General features: G+C 45.0%; 1 protein-coding gene across 1 annotated transcript in view; it reads right to left on the bottom strand.

Annotated features, from left to right (window-relative positions):
- COL22A1 (collagen type XXII alpha 1 chain) overlaps positions 1-23,760 on the bottom strand; it is a 303,439-nt gene that overhangs the window by 57,162 nt on the left and 222,517 nt on the right. The window contains exons 41-45 of the mRNA XM_010364508.2: positions 16,830-16,865; positions 15,167-15,220; positions 13,544-13,588; positions 9,010-9,057; positions 2,774-2,887 (exon numbers count right to left, since the gene is read on the bottom strand). Coding sequence (XP_010362810.2) covers positions 2,774-2,887; positions 9,010-9,057; positions 13,544-13,588; positions 15,167-15,220; positions 16,830-16,865 — 297 coding nt within the window. The remainder of the gene's footprint in view (positions 1-2,773; positions 2,888-9,009; positions 9,058-13,543; positions 13,589-15,166; positions 15,221-16,829; positions 16,866-23,760) is intronic.

Genomic DNA, 23,760 nt, shown 5'->3' with positions numbered 1-23,760 from the left:
GCTGTGCAACCATGGCATGACCCACCATTGATGTGGTTAGTTGGTGTGTCTCCAAGATGATGCAATGGCCCCTGCCTCCCATATTTGCAACCTGAAGCAGCCGTCCTGCCATTTGTTACAGGGTTGGTCTGTATGGCCAACAGGACATGGCAGAAGTGATGATGTGTACTTGCTGAGATTAGGGTATAAGATGGCTCACTCCCACCCTGGCCTGCCACACCCCCGCCCCGCCCCCTCCAGCTTGCACTTTTTCTATCCAACCACTCATTTTGGGGAAAATCAGTTTCCATGTCTTGATCTCACTCAAGCAGCTCTGCAGAGAGGCCCATGTGGTAAGGAACTGAGGTCTCCATCAACAGCCACAAGAGTGAACCTGATTGGAAGGGGACCTTTCACCAGATGGACCCTGAGATGACGGAAGCTCAGGGCTTGAGGGTTGCCTCATGGAAGACCTGAGCCAGAACAACCCAGCGAAACCACTTCTGGATTTCTGCCCCAGAAACTTGAGATAATAAATATTTGTTGTTTTAAGCCACTCAGTTTTGGAGCAATCTGTAACGTAGTGAAAGATAACTAATGCAGTTGAGAAGACAGAAAAAGTATACTGCACTAAGAAATACAGTCTGACTTATGTAGGATCTCATTTGTGTGTGTGTGTGTTTGTGCTCTATAAATATATGTACATGTATAATTATACTGGCACTCATTGCGTGTTCTTTGTAGTTATTTTCATAACCATTTTCTTATGGTTATTTTCACTTCAAGCTCTGTAATACCTGGAGTGTCAGCTGCTTGACTCTGAAAAAGGACCACCCAGATGGGAGGGTGGGGGTTCTCGGCCCCCTGCCAGGTCCTGCCAGGGGTCGTGGAGCATTGAGTGGTTCTGAACATCAGAATCACTGTGTAGTAGTTGTAGTAAACACACAGAATACAAGCCTCATTCCCAGTGATTTGAAGCAAAGCAACTGTGGTAGAAAGGTCTGGAAAAGACTGATCTAAACATTTCCCTAAGTGATTTAGAAATGCCACCCTGACAGCCTCTGCACTGATATCAAGAATCTTTGAGGTCAAGACTCCTGGAACAAACTCCTAAAGACCCATTTATCTTAATGAACTAAATGATCTTCTGAGCTGTTTAAAATTAAGGCAATGGGAAAGACTCATGACATGGATGTAAGAACATTCAAACATGTTTATTTACTATCTGATAAAATATGATACAAGAAATGCTGCAAATCAAATAAATGCCTGTTTTTAATAAGTCGATCACCAGGAGAATTTAATTAGGTGAAATTATTCTTAGTCAAATTAGCTTTAGGATTGGCTCCTGTGCCTTCCAGGGTTCCAGAGTGTATGGAGAAATGTTGAGGACTGTGGCATACCCGTGGGGTCTGTGCTTAAATAGCCTGCGTAGTTGAATCAGTGGAAAGGGAACAAGCACTGCTTAAGTCTCAGAGAGTCAGAATAAAGGTCATCTTTCACATCTGTGTTTGTATACCCTGTACCATGTATGGGTAAGATACAAACTACAAACAAGAGGCTTAATTCTCTCTTTTTTGAAAAGAAAGAGAATCTCACCTGTCTTTTTCTTAAAGCATTTACTTTAGAAAACAGATCATTGTCAGTTCTTTATCTGTCTCTTTGAAATGCGTGTAAATCCTTTTAAAAGGCAAAGAAGACTTTTTTTTTTTTTTTTTTTTTCTCCAGTTTGATGACCCAGGAATGTCTTTCTCTAGGAGTTTGGATCCATCTCTGTGAAATATGATCAGCAAGAAAGGTCCACCTCTATCTCCCAATTTCTAGGGGATGGCATCTCCCCAAGTTGCAACACTACCTTCTTACATAAAGATGCAAGAAGTTTATTTTCACTTTGGATAAAGCCAATTAGCTAAGACAGCGGGCCATCTGAATTACCAGGTGAATCTAAGATGAACATATGTGACAAATAGCACTGTCAAGACCTCCTATTTGAGGACTAACTATTGCTTACCTTGAGAAAATGTCTGTAATGGACTTTATCTGCTTAGCTATACAAAAGAGTGAGATTTCTTCCTATCCTTACCATCTCTTAATAAATTGTCTGTAACGCACGTTATATTCAAGTTTAAATTTAATTCAATATTAAAATGGTTTTGTTTTCTTTCTCTTCTACCTTTGTGAAGAAGTTTTCTGGGTTGGGAGATTTTGTTTTTAATTCTATTTCCCCGGCACCCATGAAACTCCCTACCTCTGTTTTGCTCCAGGACAGACCATGAACTCCTTTAGAATAGAGTCTCAGCCTTTTTCTTCTGAACCTCCCCATTGTCTACATGTTGACTGACACATAAGACACACGTAATGGGGTGTCATAAACAGGCAATGACAAGGGATTGAATGCATGCATGAATGGACAGATCCATTGATTGATCTATGAGTCTGAAGTGCCTATCTTGGTGCCTATTACATAGTAGATAGGTAAAGTTGTTGTATGATAAAAGAAAGGAAGGGAGAAAGATAGGGAGGCAAGGAATGTAACTGAATGAGTATATGTTTCCAGGTGTCAGCATGTACTGGAAAGTCACAATCAACATCTTCTTAAAGTAACAAAGACCCATAGATACCCAGTTCTTACCATTTCCACAGTTGTGTCCCACAACCCAGTATTCCTCATCTATCTTGAACCTTGAACCCCTGAAAACCTGAACACCTTTGGAGGCAGATAGGGCAATATGAGATATCCAGAATGATATTTTCATTGTGATGATAAAAATCAAGTTTCCCCTTTTCTCCTTACCTTTTTCCCTTCTGTGCCTTCTTTCCCTGGCTTTCCTGGGAGACCTTTGTCCCCCTTAAAACCTGGTAGACCAGGGAGGCCTGGGGAGCCAGGAGGGCAGTCATTGCACACATCCTGAGAGTGGAGAGAGAAGGAGGGACAAACAGAGAATGACTAGCAAATACAGTTTCAAAGCTAAGCAAAGTAGCCCTGGCTGCTACCTCTCCAGATGGAGATTTTGTTTTTAAATACCAGAGAAGATAGAAAAGCAAATAGGTGGACTGAGTCATGATCCAAATACTTTTGTGTCTAAACTTTGCATTTTCCCTTTCTTCACTGAAAGTTAGGTTTCAGCACTGACATGTCTGGACATTCCTCCATTTCCTCCTACTTCCATGCAGATTTCTGGAAGGATAGCCTGAGGAAATGATGTCAAAAATTCATGCAAAATGATCTGTGAGCATCTGAAAACATTAATAGAGCAGATTTGATACAAACATTTAGTATTACTAAAAATAGCATGCTCTGTCCCTGATGTTAGAGGCCAAGCTGGGAGCTGAATTCTCTGTTCTGCGTTTGCCCACGTCAAGTGGTTTCTGAACAAGGAAGAAGGATCAAGAAGGCGACAGGCACACAGCCTTGGGACTTTGTTTCTGTGACACAATCCAGGCTCTGACCATGCTTAGCTTTATTTTTCACCCAAGGTAAGCATTTCATAAATGGTCCCTGGAGTTGGGCTTTGTTCCACTTCTTTAAGGCAGGTAAATACTGCTCCTTGAGTAAATTCAAAGTCCTCTGAGCCCAGAGCATGTGTTTTCTGATTTGTCGGATCTTACAGTTTGGAGCACACTATGTGCCAAATAAAACTCAACTGACTGTACTCTAGCCTGCCTCATCCACCTGCCTCGTGGTTTACCTCCTCCATGCCCTTCTCTCTAATCCTCCCTCTCATCCACCCTGCCTCTCTCCTTGTGATAGGAATTTAATGGATAACACAGGTAAAGCACTTAGAATACTCTCAAGAAAGATTAGATAGATGGATAGATAGATGATAGATAGATACACAGATACATAGATAGATAATGCCCACACATTTAGCCATTATTGCTAATTTATTTATTCACTCAGTCACTCACTCATGGAAAAAAATACTTGAAAGGCACCTACTATGTGTCGGGCACTGTGCTAAGTTTGGGACCACAGTGAGTGTGTGTCTTGAAGAGCTCTCAGTTCAACACTGTCAACTGACACAAACACATGCACTAACTATGGTCTTTTGAAAGCCCTACCAAAGGGATCTGCAAAAATCCATGCAAGCTGCACTGTTCACAGTCCATGAGGTGAAGCTGCAGGTGATTTAGTTTTCATCTTGGTCTCCGATTTCAGGATGGTAAAGCTTTTCCATCACAAAAGCATCTCTGAATGGCCCACCTTCCTTTTACTTGTTTCACCTACTCAGTCTTTGGAGATTCTTTAGTAATCTCCCACTCCAAGAAGCCTTCCTGATTGCCTGAGGATGGGGACAGGCTCCTCCTGCTCCCAGAAATCGCAGGAATCCTCACTACTGAAGTACTAATCTCCTTGTTGGAATGGTCTTTTATTTCATCCTGCCTCCACCAGGCAAACAGAAGGTATAAGCACTCAGAGGACAGAGGTAGAATTATCTTTACATGCCAAATTCATAGCAAATATTCTTCCACAGGGCATGAGTGCTATAAATGAATGAATCAGGCAGCTCAACCAACTAACCAACTGACTGACCAACCTACCAATTAACTGTCCACCTGACATTCTGGCGACTTGGGCCATCCTCCTTTAGTGGGTAGTTTGCAAAGCTGATTGGGTGATTTGGAGGGTGGGAAGAGTTAAATATTGGGATATATAAAGCAAGAGTGCGTGAGATATTCAGCTTAATTAGATAAGCTGCTTTTGATAACTGTGTTTTGCTTGGAAGAGTAGCAGAGCTGAAAGGAGCTCACCTCTTTGTAGACCTTCTCTTATTGTACTCTAAGATGAGATGCATCCATGTGACATTGCAACTGTGGATGGATGGATGGATGGATGGATGGATGGATGGATGGATGGATGCAAATAGAACTAGCCTGATGACACCAAAAATTCTAGCCACTGAGATATTTCTGGACTTGAGTGTGCCCTGGTGATTGGAAGCCATTATTTGCAGTGGGATCCATAACATAAAAAGGTTATATCTGAGTAATACAAAAATCTCACAACTTTCCTATTTCTTTCTAATTTCTGGCAGGGTTCTCAACCTGGGCCTGTTGCACACTATGCAGGATTATTTCCTGAAGACTAGAACTGTCGGAGACCCAGACCTACCTGTGAGAGAGGTAGACTCAACTCACTGACCCAGTTCTGGAATCCAGTGAGCATAGGGTGAGATCACCCCAATCTGCAGTCTTACAGATGTTCACCTTGGCTCCAGAGCTCCTGGGACCCCCCAGTCCCTCCTGGCTCTGCACCAAAGTCCAGTTCAGAGGGCAGTTCACACTTTCTCTGAATGCATTGAAACTGGATAGGGTTGTGTTTCCAACCAAATGGGCTTGCCCATACTCCACTTAAACCTCTGTCCACCTGGAATCACGGCTTCATCTCCCTGAGTCTCCTTATCTGTGAAATGGGGATGTCAAAGTCTTATGATAAATGAGACAATGAATGGAAAATGCCTGACACTGTCCTGACACAGAGTGAAAACACAGTGACTTTTAGCTGCTACATGTGCAATTACGGGTTTGTTTCTTTTCCTCCCTAAATCTGTGGCCTTGTCCCATTTGCAGATCAGATGACCTTGATCATCAATACTAGCTCCCAATCTCTGGGCTTTCTGAGTTATCTCAGCCAAGTCAATTAATATTTTTGAGTCTCTTTCCTTACCTGGAAACAAGGATCATTCTCCTACTTTAGGAGATTATTGTGAAATTTAAATAAAATAATGCATACAAAGTGCCTAGCATATTTCAGGGTTCATTGTATGTAATCTATAAATGTTCCTTCCTTCTGGTCTCTACCCCTTCCTTTGGTCTAAGATATTTTTTCTTTTTTATTTTATTTTATTTTATTTTATTTTTTTTGAGACAGAGTCTTGCTCTGTTACCCAGCTTGGAGTGCAGTGGTGCAATCTAGATTTGCTGCAGCCTCCCCCTCCCAGGTTCAAGCAATTCTCCCAACTCAGCCTCCTGAGCAGCCGGGAATACAGGCACGTGCTACCACGTCTGACTAATTTTTGTATTTTTAGTAGAGACAGGGGTTTTCCCTTGTTGGCCAGGCTGATCTCGTACTCCTAGCCTCAAGTGACCCACCTGCTTTGGCCTCCCTAAGTGCTGGGTTTACAGGCATGAGTCATCGCACCCTGCCAGTCTGAACTATTTTCAACAAACTCAGCTTGTTATGTCATTGCATGTAATACTGTACTTGGTGTGGTTTGAAGTACCAACTAAGCACTCAGCAAAATGCTGGCTACGTGGAGGAATGCTACAGTCTTTGGTGTGTCGAAAAAAACAGTCGTTGCTTCCCAGGAGAAGAAATGACCTCTAGGTCATCTCATCCACCTTCTCACTGGACATCTGACTCCTCTCTACTATATTCCTACCAAAGAGTTGCGTAGCCTTCATCTCCAAATCTCTATGTGACACGCAGAGAACTCACTAGCTGCCTGGACTTCATCAGACAGTTGTCAGGAAGTTCTGGCTCATGTAAAGATGAAATCGGATAGTAGAGAGGCTACACAGAAGGCTTCAGAGTTGGTCACACTGGGTTTCAGTCTTGGTTCTGCCACTAGCAGGTCTGTGACGTTGAACAAGTGGTTTGCCCATCTATGCCTCAACCTCTTCATCTGTAAAATGCAGACAGCAACAGAATCCTCTCACAGGATTGTTTGTGAGGATTTAATGAAATAATATTTCTGCAAGGGAGTCATGTAATGGAGACAATTTTAAGATGACCTCCTTGGGCATGGATCCAACTATGGACATTCATTGAACAGGGACTCTTAGAATTTACTACCCAGTAAGTTCTCCAACTATCAGAAAGAGATGTATGCAGTTATAAAACTCTCTAGGGCAGAGACAAATATTCCGTAATATAAGATGTCTCCGCAGGGGAGACACCTGCCACCCAGCCACCTAGACTAGACCAGCAGACTCTAACTTACAACATCAAGCTGGCAGCCAGTGAGTACACAAAACAGGGAGATGAAGATACTCTGCTCCCCAGACCTGGCCAAATCCACTCATCCCAGGCTGTTGACTATGGAATTTCCAGGCTAAGCTCAGCTCTGTGACACCAGTGAGACTCCACAGGCCACCCTGCATGTAGGCACTTGCATTCATTCTGGGGTTTCCAGCTGTTCTGATGAGCAGAGCTGCGTCCTTTCAAAGTGAGGAAATATCGATTTGACTAAATATCTGTCTCAGTGCTATGGCCATGAGGAATGATGCTTAGCCATTTCAATGCTCACTCTTATTATTGACATAAAGATTGGGACATCTTGAGGTTGAAATCCACTGGGTAAGGGGTGGAGGGTGGAGAGGGCTGGTGGCTGATGAAAACCCAGCTCCTTCTAGAGTGAGAGAATTAAGAAAAATAATCCAGGCTAACAAAAGCCTGTAATAAACAAAAGCTGGAATCAATAGATAATGATTTCTTGTCATGTCCTTGACTGTGGGAAAAAAAACGTTTCGCACTTGTCAACAAAAACTGGTAAAGATTGTTCTGCTACTTCTTTTTTAATAAAATGTGTAATTTTCCCATCAAGGCATCTCAATTTGCAATGAGACTGAACACCCCAGACTCCCAAGGTTTTCTTTTTCTTTTGTTTTCTTCCCTTGGCTTCATGCATGAAGTAGGGATTTTCTGAAATCACCCAAGTGTCTTTTAGAGAATAAGAAGGAAGGAAGGCACTAGTCACATAAAATGCAGTGCCAACCCTTCACCCGGAGTTATGACAGAGGCTTCAAGTACAGGCAGCAGAAGGGGCCACCTCACTCACTGTAGCATGCCGGTTCTTTCTGAAGTACAGACCCTACCTCTCTCTCCCTCCTTCACAGCCTTTCCCAGCTTTCAACATTGAAGACCCCAGGTCCTTGGTCAGGCACGTGGGCACCTGTGCACTTGGTTTTCAGGTGTAACTCCAGCCACGCCCTGCCCTATGTTGGCCAAGTTATGTTCAACCTCTCAGGACCTTTTCCTCTCATGGGGAAAGCAAATGTGGTTCTAGAAACCCGTCAAGTCTGCACTTAGATCTGGGTTTGTCCTGGTTAAAAGGCCCAGCAGCCCACATCACCTCACTGAGCCTGTGCTCTGGTCTTGGCCCAGCAGGACCCAGGTCCAGGCTGTTTGACTCTGCTACCGGCCCTCCTTTGAGAACACAAGTTAGTCCTGGGTAGGTTAAAGGCCAGCCTCTGGTGTCAGCAAGGAAGGATTTTATTCTTAGGATGTCCTATTCTATTCCATTCCATTCATTGACTCTCACAATATTTCAGCCTTCTTATATGCTAAACAATACAACACATAGTATTAACCCCATAGAATATTTGTGAAAATTAAATAAGGGAGGCATATTAAACATTTAGTGCATCACACCTCCAGATAATATTCTGCTGTATATCTGCAGTGATCAAAGAGGCAGCCACCAGCCACATGCGGCTATTAAGTATGTATAAAGAGGCTGGTGTGATCAAGCACCTGAATTTTTAATTGCATTTATTTATTTATTTATTTATTTATTTATTTATTTTTGAAACAGGGTCTTGCTCTGTCACTCAGGCTGGAGTGCAGTTGCAGCCTCTACCTCCTGGGCTCAAGCAATCCTCCTACCTCAGCCTCCTGAGTAGCTGGGACCACAGTCATATGTCACCATGTCAAGTTAATTTAAAAAAACAAAAATTTGGGTAGAGACCAAGTCTCTCTATGCCACCTAGGTTGGTCTTAAGCTCCTGGGTTCAGGGCTCAAGCTATCCCTGCAACATGCTGGGATAATAGGGGTGAGCCACTGTGCCCAGCCTGTATTTAATTTTAATTAATTTAAATTTAGATTGAAGCATGTGGCCAGTGGCTGTTGTATTGGACAGGTGGATTTAGCACATCACCAGCCACATGGTGAGTTCTCAACTAGTGGTGCTGATACTACCAAATAGTTGTTAAGACCAAAAAAAAAAAAAAAACCAACTTATTATCAAGATCTCTAATCCCACCATCACCATTTTCAAAACACATGCACATTTATTGTATGCTTTTACCTTAGCCAAGAGATTTATGTCCCCTGGAGACAGTAGTGAAGAGAGGCCCTGTCAAAGTAAAAACAAACAAACACATACATACACTTATATATACAGTAAATCCCAGGCATCTTGAGAAAGCAAAAGGCCTTCAAAGTGTGACATAATGCGTGGCACACTGTGCCATGCATGGGCTACGGACAGCCAGTGGATGTCCCAAGCTTGGGAGCCACAGAAAGAAGACTCCTCCAAGACAGCAACTGCACAGCCTGCCATTCATAGCCAAGTCTGACTTTGGCCTTTTTCCTTCCCTACTCTCCTTCTGTTTGCCCCTTCTCTTCTCCCGGTGGTCCCTCCTCTTCCCCAGCACCATCAAAACCTGATAGGTCATATGAGCACTGTGGGAGGCAAAGTGGCAAACTGTTGGCAATCTGGATGGTCGTGGATGTCTCAAATGAGCAACAGCTGTTATTATCAGTCATTCACAACCTAGTATGAATTTAAGCCAATGTCTTCAGCTCTCCCAGGTGAAATAGCATTTTAAACTTCATTTGTCATTATGGGTTAAAAGTCTTTAATTCCAGGAAGGGTATTTCAGAAATCAGGAGTAATTACAGAGCCTCTAAAGGCATGCAGGAGTCTGCAGGTAGCTGAACTCATACTCAAATTCACTGTGAGTTGGAGTTAGGGATTGTGTCTCACAATCACGGCCATCCTGGAACCCAAGACAGGGTGGAGGCTCAGAAAATATTTGGGTGCAAGGAACATAAGGTTAGGAAGGGAAACGGGAATTAAAAGGCAGACCCTAAAGGAAAGAAAGGATTCTTAGGTAGGACTTCCAGACTGGTGTGCTACTTTGCAAAATTCTAAATTTTACAAAGAAAAAGGAACACCAGAGGACCCAGGCAGCAGAGGCAAGGTGGTAGACTTAAGAACTAAATGCATGGTGGGTGATTTCTCCTCATGAAGTTTGAGTTTAGGTGTACGAATTATGAATCCAGTCTGTCATTTTGGGGAGGCTGAAACCAAGGCAATTTTTCAGGCTATTTCCCCATCCCTGACCCCATGGGCTTTCTGTCCCATCCTGTGGTTAGCAAAACCATGAAACAAGTAACACAAGCTTGCTCAAGGTAACTGCCACAGTGGCTTGAAACGTGCTGGTGGTGTTTCCTGTGTTGATATGATCAGAAATTCAATCAACGCTCTGGGCTACTGCAAGACGGGATTCCCTGAGAGAGACTGGGGTTGAATTAAATCAGATTGGAGGTGCTCAAGGAATTACCCACACTGCAGTAAGAACTTACTTAGGATGTAGCTGCTAAAGTCAAGGCCAAGACCCGCCCCGCCCCCCTCCTCAATGATCTGAGTGAGGTCCTCTGAAGAAAAGGCAACCTTTGCTATAGTAATTTATTAAAACCTTTAAAAGCGAAAGGTGTTTTATTTTGAAGCCGCATTTGTTCCCCCTGGGAAGTTTAATAATAGGAAAGGGTTCGTATGGTTCAAATTGGTACATTGTAATGCTGCTGGCATTGTATTACTAGGGATATTCTTACACTGCCATTGAGCCTTTAGCATAATTAGAGTGAGTTATATCAGACACAATGGCTGGGCACCAGTTACAAAGGAAGAGAGAACGAGGAGTGGATTTTCAGTCTAGGTACAGTGTGGTCTTGGATACAATTTCATTAACATCTTGCTGTGACTCATTTCTGCAAACCTCATAAGTCTCAAAAGACACACAGAACCAGCATGTGGATGGAGGCAGTGGCCTTGTGAAGGTGGACTCAGGATACGGCAGACTGCCATCTCTGCCTTCTATGAGTCAGTCACTCATGTCACCTGTTGTTGGGCCCAGTGGGCTCAGAGAACAGTAGACAGCGTGGGGATGTAGATGCCAGTTTATATCCTACCTAGATCCTCCCCATTCTCGGTGCATCCTTACCCCTGGTGCTGGTTACACAGCCAATAACTGACTGATGGCAGGGTGAAAAGAGCTGGGCCTGGCCTCAAAGTGGGACAGCTTTGTGGTTCCATTCACAGTCCAGAGTTCCATGTGGGATCAGGCAGGGACTAGGCTTGACTTGAACCCACATTTTTGACTGTTTTTTCCCCTGTCATGTCCTGCTTCCCTCCATCCTTGTAAGTTTCTCCTGAGAGCACTCCCTCAATCAGTCACTAGCGTAAGAATCCCCACTGCAGGCTGTGCTTCCAGAGAACTCAATCTGACACAGAAGGAATATCCTGGAATAGGAATTCTCTGCTTCTCTCCAGGTGGGTGCAGCACTGGGGAAACACTTTGGGTCACTCTCTCCACCCTCTGAGGGATGGAACTGTGTAATTAAGAATTAGCTCAGCAGGCCAATGTTGTCCAAACCCTGCACATTCCAAAGAAATGTCCAGCTGCTGCCTGGTTCCTGGGAATTACCTCTATGCCCTTGGAATGTCCTGCCTGGTAAGAGTGTCTTTGTTTACTTGTGTTCTTGGGTCCAGTCAGGTAGTTAATGCTAACAATGTGATTTATGGTGGGTGCCTTGGACACACACCTCAGTCTGACCTCCAGAGAGGATGAAGACTCAGTAATTAAGACCAGCCATGTGGGCACTCCATGCCTGGGTGACCGACTCCCAATATAACCCCTAGACACCAAGGCTCTGGTGAGTTCCACGGTTGCAATACCTTGTGAGTATTGTCACACATTATGACTGGGAGAATTGGGTGCTGTCTGTACAACTTCACTGGGAGAGGACAAATGGAAGCTTGTACTGGTCTTTCCTGGACTCCTTCCTGTGCACCTTTTTCCTCTGCTGATTTTAATCTGTATCATTTTACTGTAATAAACCACTGCCATGAGCATAACAGCTTTTCTGAGTCCTGTGAGTCCTTCTGTGAGTCACTGAACATGAGGGAATCCCTGAGACAACCATGCCTTATCTGATTAGTGAGCTCAGAGAGAGCCAAGAGCCATACTTGGGACCATCTGGGAGGAGGATGTTCAGTGAATCTAATAGATCTTATCGCTTCTCTCTTCTTCTCTCTTCTCCCTCTCTCTCTCCCCTCAGCTCTCCGTTCTGCTGCTGACCACCTGAGAGATAATCATGATTATCCACATTGTCAGCTGCATTATGCTGACTTAACTCTCTTTGCAGGGAGATGTCAAAGTCCAGATCTGGCAGAGGTCATCTGAACCCCCACTTGACTTCTGGCCTGAACCTCACTCTCCCTACAATTCACCAGAGCTTTGCACTTTGATAATGAAGTGGCTTCTGTGAGGTTTATTTGGCTGTTGCAAAGCTGACTCCACAGGGGAGGAAACATGAGTAATTAAGGTGTCCCTAACTTCCAATAAGACTTTATGCTCCTCTCATTGGAAGATCTTCAATGAAAAGTTTCAGGACCCTTAATGGCAGACCAGGATCCCTGTCCAGGTCTCTGCTGTACCCGCCAACCGAGATAAGGGATGAGGGGTCACCCACACCCACAGGGACGTCTGTGTCTTGGGTCCCTGTCTGGAATCTGTAGCAGGCCAGGCTTGCAAAAGAGACAGGCAACCTCTCAGATTCATCTCAAGGTGAAGCTTCTGCCCAGGTGAGCATCTTGCTTTCTGAAACCAGACTTACAGCCTCACCCTTGAGGCCTGCGATTCCCTAGTATTGGTTGCTACTGTCTCTTTCATGTTAGGCAGCTTCTTCCCCAGGACTCATCTCTCTCCCCATCTGCACAGCTGCCTCCCACTCTCCCAGGCCAGCGCATCCCCAATGCTCCTTCCCTAGAGGGTCCACCTATGGCCAGGCTACTCAGCTAAACCTTTGGGGCTTCTCTGGCATTGGAAACTCAGTCAGAGGGTGTCCCAGGAGATGAGGGTGCCTTGCATCAGGGAAGCCTATAGGACTCTCGGGCTGGACTCAGGCCACAACATTCAGGGCTGTCCCTGTCTTCTCAGCTTTTCACAAATTCCCCTGTTCTCACTGTGAGGCAAGAAAGAACATTTCTTCCATGTTCAACAGAGGGCAACTGGGAAGGCTGACATCACCCAGTCAAGTGCTAGGAAACGGGCAAGTCAGGGATTTGCAATGGGTGCTGCTGTTGCTCATTTGCTCACCCCAGATCCACTTTTCACCCTTCTCTGTCCTGTTCCATGCCTGGGAGGTTAAACCCCTGGAATGTATCCCAGGCTGGCTGGCTTGCCTGCTGGCCTACAGTTGAATTCCCCAATTCGAGGCACTGTCAGGAAACTGGAGGGTGGGAGACATCCCGACCTCCTGGCCTCAGACTAAGCCTTCTATAGCAGTGTGGAACCCATGACTGAGTTCCTGTGTGCAATCCCTTTCTCACCATTCCACTCTCCCTGGGCTTTGAAAACAGGCATAATGGTGGTAATGACTTCCCACTGTGGTTTATCTCTGGGTCTTACAACATCCCATATTAGTTTCCTCTGCCCACAGTTTTGTTGAAGGTTCCTTTGTTAAAACCTCTTGAACCTTCTGAGTTGCATTTTTTCTCTTGCTTACGCCCTGACTGATAGTCCATATTCATCCAGAACCATAAAATGACATACTGGCTTGCCAGGAGGCCCTCTTTCTCCTGGATTTCCTGGTGTACCCTAAGAGAAGAAGGAAAGAAAACATTAACTGTGGTAAGCACACACTCCTGACCCACTCTACCCACACCCTCTGCCAACCTCTCTATCTGCTAAGTGTAATTCAGTGGGAAAAAAATCTTCAGACCATGAGGATTGGCACCAATAAAAATGCATGGTTTCCAATCTCAGCTGAATACCCAAGGCTTCCCAGGAAGAATCCGACAATGGCAAATGTTTAGAACTACCCCCATAACTCCTGTCCTAAACACAAAACTAAAAACAACTCATGCACACAGAACACGTGCACGCACGCACACATACACACACACACACACACACACACACACACACACACACACCCTGTCTTAAACTTTCCCAGTGCTTTCCCAAACACAAGTGGAAGGAATGGCTTTGAAAAGTAGAAAAATACTTCTATTAGACTGGCTATAAGAACTAATGCTGAGAGTGGAACAGTGAAATTTGAATATTTGGAAGCAGAAATGAGAAAGTAACCTTCTCTTTGGAAACAGAACCCAAGGAAGAGAAGGGAATTTTGTTGTTCCTGCTTGTAATGAACTAAAAGTACAGAGATGAAAAGATGTATGTCTAAGCAATAAATATCACTGCTTACTAGTGCCAGACACCTTTGTCCTATAAGGACTCCTGGTTGTCATTTACCATTTGGTCAATGAGTATGGATCAAGTACCTTCTATGTGCCTGGCACACTGTTAGGCACCAGGGACCATGAGGATGCATAAGACACAGGGGCTCCTTCTTAGAGCTCAGAGACGGCTGAGCAAAGGCCAAACAATGGAGATACGAGATGACTGTCATTGTCACAAAGTGAGAAGTAACCCATCTGCACAATGAGCATCATGTACATCTGTGGAATTCCACGGAAAAGAGAGAGCCGTTCCAGGGAAGGGTCAGGGGGACAAGTCGCTGGAGAAGGTAGTGCCTGATTCGAGCAGAACTGACTGGGGTACGTAAGACTTTGACTAAGAAATTAGGGGCCGGGCGCGGTGGCTCAAGCCTGTAATCCCAGCACTTTGGGAGGCCGAGACGGGCGGATCACAAGGTCAGGAGATCGAGACCACCCTGGCTAATGCGGTGAAACCCCGTCTCTACTAAAGAATACAAAAAAACTAGCCGGGCGACGAGGCGGGCGCCTGTAGTCCCAGCTACTTGGGAAGCTGAGGCAGGAGAATGGCGTAAACCCGGGAGGCGGAGCTTGCAGTGAGCTGAGATCCGGCCACTGCACTCCAGCCTGGGCGACAGAGCCAGACTCTGTCTCAAAAAAAAAAAAAAAAAAAAAAAAAAGAAATTAGGGAACATTGTGTGGGATACCCAGGAGTTGAAAAGATTTTGAAACCTTAACACAAATAAACACAGGAAATAAAATTGGATAATAGAAAATTACGAGCCACACTCAACAGAAGAGCAAAAACAAAAAGCGGGCCCATGGGGCTTCCTGGAAATTCTCAACCGGGCTTCGAAGTTGGCCATATGGTCAAAGGAGGCCAGGAGATGGTGGAGGGTGGGCTTTCAGGGGTCATGTAAGGGCCTTCACTGAGTCCACGCCATTTCTCTGTACTTACATCCCGGCCGGCTGGGCCCTGGGGGCCGGGGAATCCAGGTAAGCCTCGTGATCCCTGAAGAAAAAGAAAAGAAGACACTGACACCCCACAATACTGTAAGCAAATAAGGACACTCCCTCCTTGGCAATAGTTGGCTCTCCTTCAACACATGGTCTGTTGCTATGAGAAATCTGATGTAACACGTGCGCCAAAGAACCCTGCTCAGAGCTTACTCAACTGACTGTACTATGTGGGGGTATGTGCTCGACACACAGAGAGAATGCTCTGGAAAACCTTCATTTTGAGCCTCACAACTTGGACCCCATTTGTATAATTCCCTTGCTTGAGTGAAGGGGACAGCTCCTGCAGTGAGATGGGCCTGAGCTCAAACCCTGGCTCACTCCTTTCATGTCCTATGGATAACCAGCCCCAAGAGCTGCTAACTAGGTGGTTAAAGAAGTTTCCTTATGCAAGACCCAGCACAATACTGAGCACATGCCCGGCGATTACTACTCTTTGTAAGAAAATAATTTCTAGCCACAAATTTCTGGACAACGTCAGGAAATGACACATGTATCTTTCAGTATGGATCTCATTTCCCATAAGATTTTTCCTTAAATAGGTCTAAAAGTGGGAATTCCTGGCAGTTGCTGGAACTGTGCTACAGGGCTGCTCAGGAGCTGACACTGCGTCTCCTGGGCCTTCACAGACCTCCTCTCACACCGACCCCTCCATCTAGAGTCCCACCTGTTTGCCTCTGCTTTGCAATAACTTGCTTTGAAATCTCGTGTCTATCAGTTCACTACGTAGTACCTCAATGTCTTCATCTATAAAAATGGGTATAAGGAGCCCTGTAGCCCCGTGCTGGGCATGGTGGCTCACATCTGTAATCCCAGCTACTGGGGAGGGTAAGGCAGGAGAATTGCTTGAACCCAGGAGGCGGAGACTGCAGTGAGCCAAGGTCGTGCCACTGCACTCCAGCCTGGTTGACAGAGCGAGACTGTTACACACACACACAAAGCAATCCCTGTCCTGAATTCAGAAATCATATAAATAAAGGTTATTCAAAATATGTTCACAAGACACAAGGTACAATATCATCCCAGTTGCTACAATGCAGCTATTTCCCCTGGGGTGAATTTATAGGAAATCATATTTTCCCAGCAAATGCATGCACAGGCATGTCATGGATGGTTGCTGCTCCTAAGAATGAAGGCTTACTGAGAGCCCTCCTGTTGCTTCAGCATAAAGTCAGTCCATCAGGTCTCCACAGTGGCTCCCGGGTCTTGCTCTGCCCACATTACAGATTAAGAGCAATTCCCACATTGGCTCACTGCCGTGTGGTTGGGGTTGGCGAAACCAGGATTCAAAATTAGTTCTTCAGGCAATTTGGCTGAATTAATTAAACCATGGCCGCCCTTCTATGTTGAAGAGATGCCCAAAACAGAAGCCAGTCTGTTTGCCTGACTATAATATGGGCATGGCATCCCTTCTCTGCTCCTATGCACATCTATCATACTCTGTTCCACAGGTCAGAGTTCGTACGCTGGAGTCTGCACTGTTCAATAATGTGAGGAAATTTCAGAATCTACTTCAGTTTTTGGTGCCTCCCATTTAAAACTGCTTTGATTCGAGCAGGATTCCTTGTATAGAAACTCATCCCTTTATTTAAAGCATACTGTACCGGGGGGCCTTTGTCTCCTGGTGGTCCGGAAGGGCCCTAGAAACAAACAAACAAACAAGTATGTAAGCAAAGTAGAAATGACATGCTTATGTAAACAAGCTACGGTGTTTATTCCTTAGACAGGTCCTCAGTTGTCCCGGAAGGAGTTACTAACTTCCTCCTACCTTGAAGCCACACTGGCATACCCTCTTACCACCTACCCACCCACAAATGTTGCTCATGAAAATCTCTCTGGAAGCTCCTCCACTTGCCTCTTAACTGATGCCACCCTATCATCATCCCTGCATAGCTCCTGACACCTGGGCCTAACTCTACTTTGTAACTTTAGTGTGAGGTTGAACCCGGCAGCCCCGACTTCCCTGTATTGTACCCCCTTGGACATGTACTGGCTCTTTCTGCTCAGGAAAGGATGGGCATGATAACGACCACATTCCCCAGCCATAGCCTTAGTGGCTGAGGCTGCAGCAGTCATGCTCCCTTCTCCAACAAGGGGTGCACGCACACACACACACACACGCACACACACACACCACACACATGCACGCACACACACGTATACAGACACACAGACATGGGCCTGGCATCCTCCACGGTGCCCAGTTCTTTGCCCAGACAGAATTTGGCTTCTAGATATTATGCTTAAGATGCTGTTCATTGATTGACTGGAAGGCATTCACATGCAGTTCCAAGTCTTGCAGCGAATGGGACCGTCCCTTGCCCCTGAGGCTTTGCTATGCTTGTGCATTTCCACAAAGACTCTGTCCTGCCTTTCTGCCTGGAAACATTCTTGTCACTCTCTGGTTCTCCTTTGAGAAATCCCTGCCTGTGCAGAGCCTCCTCTGGCTTCTCCCAGGGTGCTCACTGGATAGTCTCCGCCCCTGCATGCGCCCTGCCTAAGACTGAAAGTCCAGCATTGTTACCGCCTGTTGGCCCATTCCTCTTCACTGGATGGACTGAATGCTCCCATGAGGTGGCTGCCGAGTCTGCATTCTTACCATGCTCTCTCCACACTCAGCAAGCGCCGTGTGCATTGCAAGAACATAGCAGACTACAGCACAGCAAATAGCATTTGATCAAAATGAAAAATTTAAAGCACAAGGAGAACTTGAGAATCAGTGCCTATCATCCTTTCTTTTCACTGATGATCCAACTAAGTCCAGAGGAGAGAGAGAGACGTGCCCAAGACACGCCAGGAATCACTGGCCAGGATGAGGTTAGTCTCACATTCTGCCCTCAGTCCCATATGCCCTGCATCTCCCTGTAGCACGGCCCACGAGAATGTCCCTAGGTATTCCTGAGAGAGCAAAATGATTTCACACCAATCCCAAGGTTCCTGCAGTATGGTGGCAGGGGTAACCTAAAAGCCTACCCATTAAATATGCCCCAGAGCAGTCTAATATAAAATAGAATAAGCATCATTTCAAGTGTGTAGTTGGGCACTAGAGAAAGTAGAGAAAATCTCCAGAGGTCTAGAGAAAGAGACAACTGAGAAGCAGTGTCCTAAATCTACACAGACCTGCCCTGGAGGGGAGCAGGACTCTGAGAGCTGTGCGGGGATGGGAAACGAGGCTGGAGGCCCTTTTGATCAGGAAGTTGAAACTCAGCAAACAGTAAGTAAAGGCAAATCCTTCAGTAGGTTGTAGCAGGGGTCCACAGGCTTTTTCTGTAGAGGGACAGATAGTAAAGTGAAAGGGTAGAGAAGAAAATGATGTCAAGGAAGCTCACCCATCTTTGTCTGGGATGCAGGTGCATAATGACGGAAGCCTCCTCTGAGAACTCACCCTCATGGCCCTGCCCTCACAGGCATCTGGGAGCTCTAAGTCAGAAGTCCTGCAGAACTTCAGCTCAAAGCCAATGTGCCTGCACACAAGTCAACGTCTGGGCACCCAGAAAGAAAATCCCCTAGGAGCATACAGAGCAGCGAAAGGATCTTCACAGATTCCCAAAGGCACAAAACTGCAATCTCAAATCACAAAGCTGTTCACCACAAGGACATAACGAGTGGTAGAACTGAGTTTCCATGAACTTCGGAGAATGGGGTGGTCAGATACAGGCAATAAAAAAGGTCTATTAAAATGATTACATATGGGGAAAAAGGAAAGAAAACACAGAGAAAATAACATGGCATTATCCAGAAAGATCTGGCAGGTATGAAAAGAGCCAGAGTACATTTTTAGAAATAGAAATGTAGAGTCATTAAAATAAAAAATTGTAATAACCAGATTAATTCGAAACTAATATAAAATAGGAATTTCCCAGAATAATTGTCTTTCAGAATCATGGCAAATGTCATTTCCTGAAGAACCTATGCAGAGTGGCAACTGAACTAAAATATATATATATAAATTCTTAAGACACACAATGATCATGACTGAACAGTGGCAGATCACAGTAAATTTATGAAATTATTCATTTTTCCCTCTTGACCAAATGAATGATAAATCACCAGAATGTAGCACATTTGCTTCTCTCTTTCTCTTGAAATCTCCCATCATTTCTCAGAATTCTATCTCATTCCAGAAATGGCTGAAGGAGTCATACACACACATAGGGAGGTCTGGCTAGGGAAACAGAGATGAATGAATAACTCACAGCTGCACAAGGGGGACTTCTAGCTATTGGTCTATATGCCAGGAGTGGTCCTATCTGCTCCATACACAGATCCTCTCACTTTCACCCCAATCAGAGGCCTACAAACTGGGTATTATCAACATTTCATTGCTATAGATGGAGAAACTAAAGCTAAAATTCATTAAATAGCTTGCCTAAGGACAAGCAGAAAAAATGATGGACTCGGCATTCCACCTCTGGTCTGTTTGACTCAGAAGCCAGTGCTCCCTTCATTCTACCTCACTGCTTCTGTCATGGTGTAGGTCAGTGGTGCACATGGGCCACCACACCTGCATTCGAATTGTGTTCCTTTCACAGTAGTTCCCAGGGAGGATGGATATGTATTCCTTAAGGAAAGGGCGTGAGGGATGGTTTGTTATTGGCCTGGGAAATGTCATGTCATTTGAGAGTCACCCTTTGTTTTCAAGTTAAATCCCAGGATCCACTTTAAGCATTTGACTTGTTTACCATGCCAGGCTCCAAATTATCTTCTTATGTCATTTAATAGAAAATCCACATTGAAGGATGTGTTTTTAAATTAAAGGTCTTCATTTCAAATCTTAGCTTATCAATCATCAGCTGTTTGACCTTAAGCAAGTTACTTAGACAGCTTCTCTGACCTTCACTTTTCTCAGCTGTAATACAAATCTAGAGTATCACCTTGCCTTGTGTTATCAGAAATAAAAGAAGATACTACAAGTAGTGAAGCAGGCAGTGCCCTTCACTACTAAAAGCCTTTCCCATGTCTATCCTGTTAGTTTACTTTAAGAACGATAAAGGTGTGTTGAAGAAGGGGATTGTACAAAGACTTTCTAAAGTCATTCCTATATCTGAAGCTCAAATATGTTTTCAACAATTACAACCCTCTTCTCTGAAATTACGGCCTCTGATGTGTTTGTTCAAGAGTCATTTTACCCTAATGCCCAGATTTGGGCCTTTGATACGAGTTTCCATTAAGAGAAACTACTACGACTTCTTGAAGAAATGACTGATCAGAGACCAGGACAAGAAATGTACACAACAAACCTAGAGCAAGGACAGCATCAAAGACTGTTCAGTTTGTGTCAGAGGTAATCAGGATCAACTTAAACAGACCTCCATTGGCAGAAGACAAGACAAACTGAGCATCAGAAGGAAGACTAGCTGCAATCATTTAAAACACATCTAATGTGTTTATATCACCGAGTTCAAAATTATTCTTAGAATAAACAACAAAAACAAGCATCTAATTGGTCGTGTTTGCAAGATGCTAGGGAACCAAGTCATTATTTGAAAACAAGGGAAAGACTTCAAGCATTTATATTCTGCCTTCCATATGTCTTGTACCACTGGGTATCCAAAGGGTGCTTTAGGGAACATTTCTGTATATAGAACTATTCCAGCTAATAAAGAAAGAATGAATAGAACTAGAATAGTGCCAGTTTGCAACCCTTGATGTACTAATTGGTGGGAGCATTAGACACCACAGGGTGAATGCATCACAAAGAGGCTCCACCAGACATCATGTGGTTCCTACTGGATGAACACCCTACCTGTGAAGTCTTGCCAACAACATCAAACCAGAATCAGATCAAGCCTCTAGGTCTGAGTACCAACTTAGTTGAACCATAAGGACAGAGGAATGCATTGAGCTATCACATTAACAAATTACAGATGGTAGAAAATTCTATGAGACTAGGGGGCGGAGCAAGATGGCCGAATAGGAACAGCTCCAGTCTCCAACTCCTGGCGCGAGCGACACAGAAGACCGGTGATTTCTGCATTTTCAACTGAGGTACTGGGGTCATTTCACTGGGGAGTGCCGGACAATCGGTGCTGGTCAGCTGCTGCAGCCCGACCAGCGAGAGCTGAAGCAGGGCGAGGCATTGCCTCACCTGGGAAGCGCAAGGGGGAAGGGAATCCCTTTTCCTAGCCAGGCGAACTGAGACACACAACACCTGGAAAATAGGGTAATTCCCACCCCAATACTGTGCTTTAAGCAAACGGGCACACCAGGAGATTATACCCACACCTGGCCAGGAGGGTCCCACGCCCACGGAGCCTCCCTCATTGCTAACACAGCAGTCTGCGGCGATCTAACCGCAAGGCAGCAGCGAGGCTGGGGGAGGGGCGCCCGCCATTGCTGAGGCTTAAGTAGGTAAACAAAGCCGCTGGGAAGCTCAAACTGGGTGCAGCTCACAGCAGCTCAAGGAAACCTGCCTGTCTCTGTAGACTCCACCTCTGGGGACAGGGCGCAGCTAAAAAAAAACAACAGGGAAAGCAGCAGAGGCCTGTGCGGGCCCGAACGACTCTGTCTGACAGCTTTGAAGAGAGCAGTGGATCTCCCAACACAGAGGTTGAGATCTGAGAAGGGAAGGCTGCCTGCTCAAGTGGGTCCCTGACCCCTGAGTAGCCTAACTGGGAGACATCCCCCACTAGGGGCAGTCTGACACCCCACACCTCACAGGGTGGAGTACACCCCTGAGAGGAAGCTCCCAAAGTAAGAATCAGACAGGTACACTCGCTGTTCAGCAATATTCTATCTTCTGCAACCTCTGCTGCTGATACCCAGGCAAACAGGGTCTGGAGTGGACCTCAAGCAATCTCCAACAGACCTACAGCTGAGGGTCCTGACTATTAGAAGGAAAACTATCAAACAGGAAGAACACCTATACCAAAACCCCATCAGTACGTCACCATCATCAAAGACCAGAGGCAGATAAAACCACAAAGATGGGGAAGAAGCAGGGCAGAAAAGCTGGAAATTCAAAAAATAAGAGCGCATCTCCCCCTGCAAAGGAGCGCAGCTCATCGCCAGCAACGGATCAAAGCTGGTCAGAGAATGACTTTGACGAGATGAGAGAAGAAGGCTTCAGTCCATCAAACTTCTCAGAGCTAAAGGAGGAATTATGTACCCAGCGCAAAGAAACTAAAAATCTTGAAAAAAGAGTGAAAGAATTGACAGCTAGAATAATTAATGCAGAGAAGGTCATAAATGAAATGACAGAGATGAAAACCATGACACGAGAAATACGTGACAAATCCACAAGCTTCAGTAACCAACTTGATCAACTGGAAGAAAGAGTATCAGCGATTGAGGATCAAATGAATGAAATGAAGCGAGAAGAGAAACCAAAAGAAAAAAGAAGAAAAAGAAATGAACAAAGCCTACAAGAAGTATGGGATTATGTAAAAAGACCAAATCTACGTCTGATTGGGGTGCCTGAAAGTGAGGGGGAAAATGGAACCAAGTTGGAAAACACTCTTCAGGATATCATCCAGGAGAACTTCCCCAACCTAGTAGGGCAGGCCAACATTCAAATTCAGGAAATACAGAGAACACCAGAAAGATACTCCTCGAGAAGAGCAACTCTAAGACACATAATTGCCAGAATCACCAAAGTTGAAATGAAGGAAAAAATCTTAAGGGCAGCCAGAGAGAAAGGTCGGGTTACCCACAAAGGGAAGCCCATCAGACTAACAGCAGACCTCTTGGCAGAAACTCTATAAGCCAGAAGAGAGTGGGGGCCAATATTCAACATTCTTAAAGAAAATAATTTTCAACCCAGAATTTCATATCCAGCCAAACTAAGTTTCATAAGTGAAGGAGAAATAAAATCCTTTACAGATAAGCAAACGCTTAGAGATTTTGTCACCACCAGGCCTGTCTTACAAGAGACCCTGAAGGAAGCCCTAAACATGGAAAGGAACAACCGGTACCAGCCATTGCAAAAACATGCCAAAAGGTTTCTTTTTTTTTTTTTTTTTTTTTTTTTTTTTTGTTTTGAGACGGAGTCTCGCTCTGTCACCCAGGCTGGAGTGCAGTGGCCGGATCCCAGCTCACTGCAAGCTCCACCTCCCGGGTTTACTCCATTCTCCTGCCTCAGCCTCCCAAGTAGCTGGGACTACAGGCGCCCGCCACCTTACCCAGCTAGTTTTTTTTTTTTGTATTTTTTAGTAGAGACGGGGTTTCACAGTGTTAGCCAGGATGGTCTCGATCTCCTGACCTTGTGATCCGCCCATCTCGGCCTCCCAAAGTGCTGGGATTATAGGCTTGAGCCACCGTGCCCGGCCAAACATGCCAAAATGTAAAGACCATCGAGGCTAGGAAGAAACTGCATCAACTAACGAGCAAAATAACCAGTTAATATAATGACAGGATCAAGTTCACACATAACAATATTAACCTTAAATGTTAATGGACTAAATGCTCCAATTAAAAGACACAGACCGGCAAACTGGATAAAGAGTCAAGACGCATCAGTCTGCTGTATTCAGGAGACCCATCTCACATGCAGAGACATACATAGGATCAAAATAAAGGGATGGAGGAAGATCTACC

The sequence above is a fragment of the Rhinopithecus roxellana genome, chromosome 9, assembly GCF_007565055.1.
Source record: "Rhinopithecus roxellana isolate Shanxi Qingling chromosome 9, ASM756505v1, whole genome shotgun sequence".
Classification (NCBI taxonomy): Eukaryota; Metazoa; Chordata; class Mammalia; order Primates; family Cercopithecidae; genus Rhinopithecus; species Rhinopithecus roxellana.
This window is presented reverse-complemented; position numbering and strand designations above follow the sequence as displayed.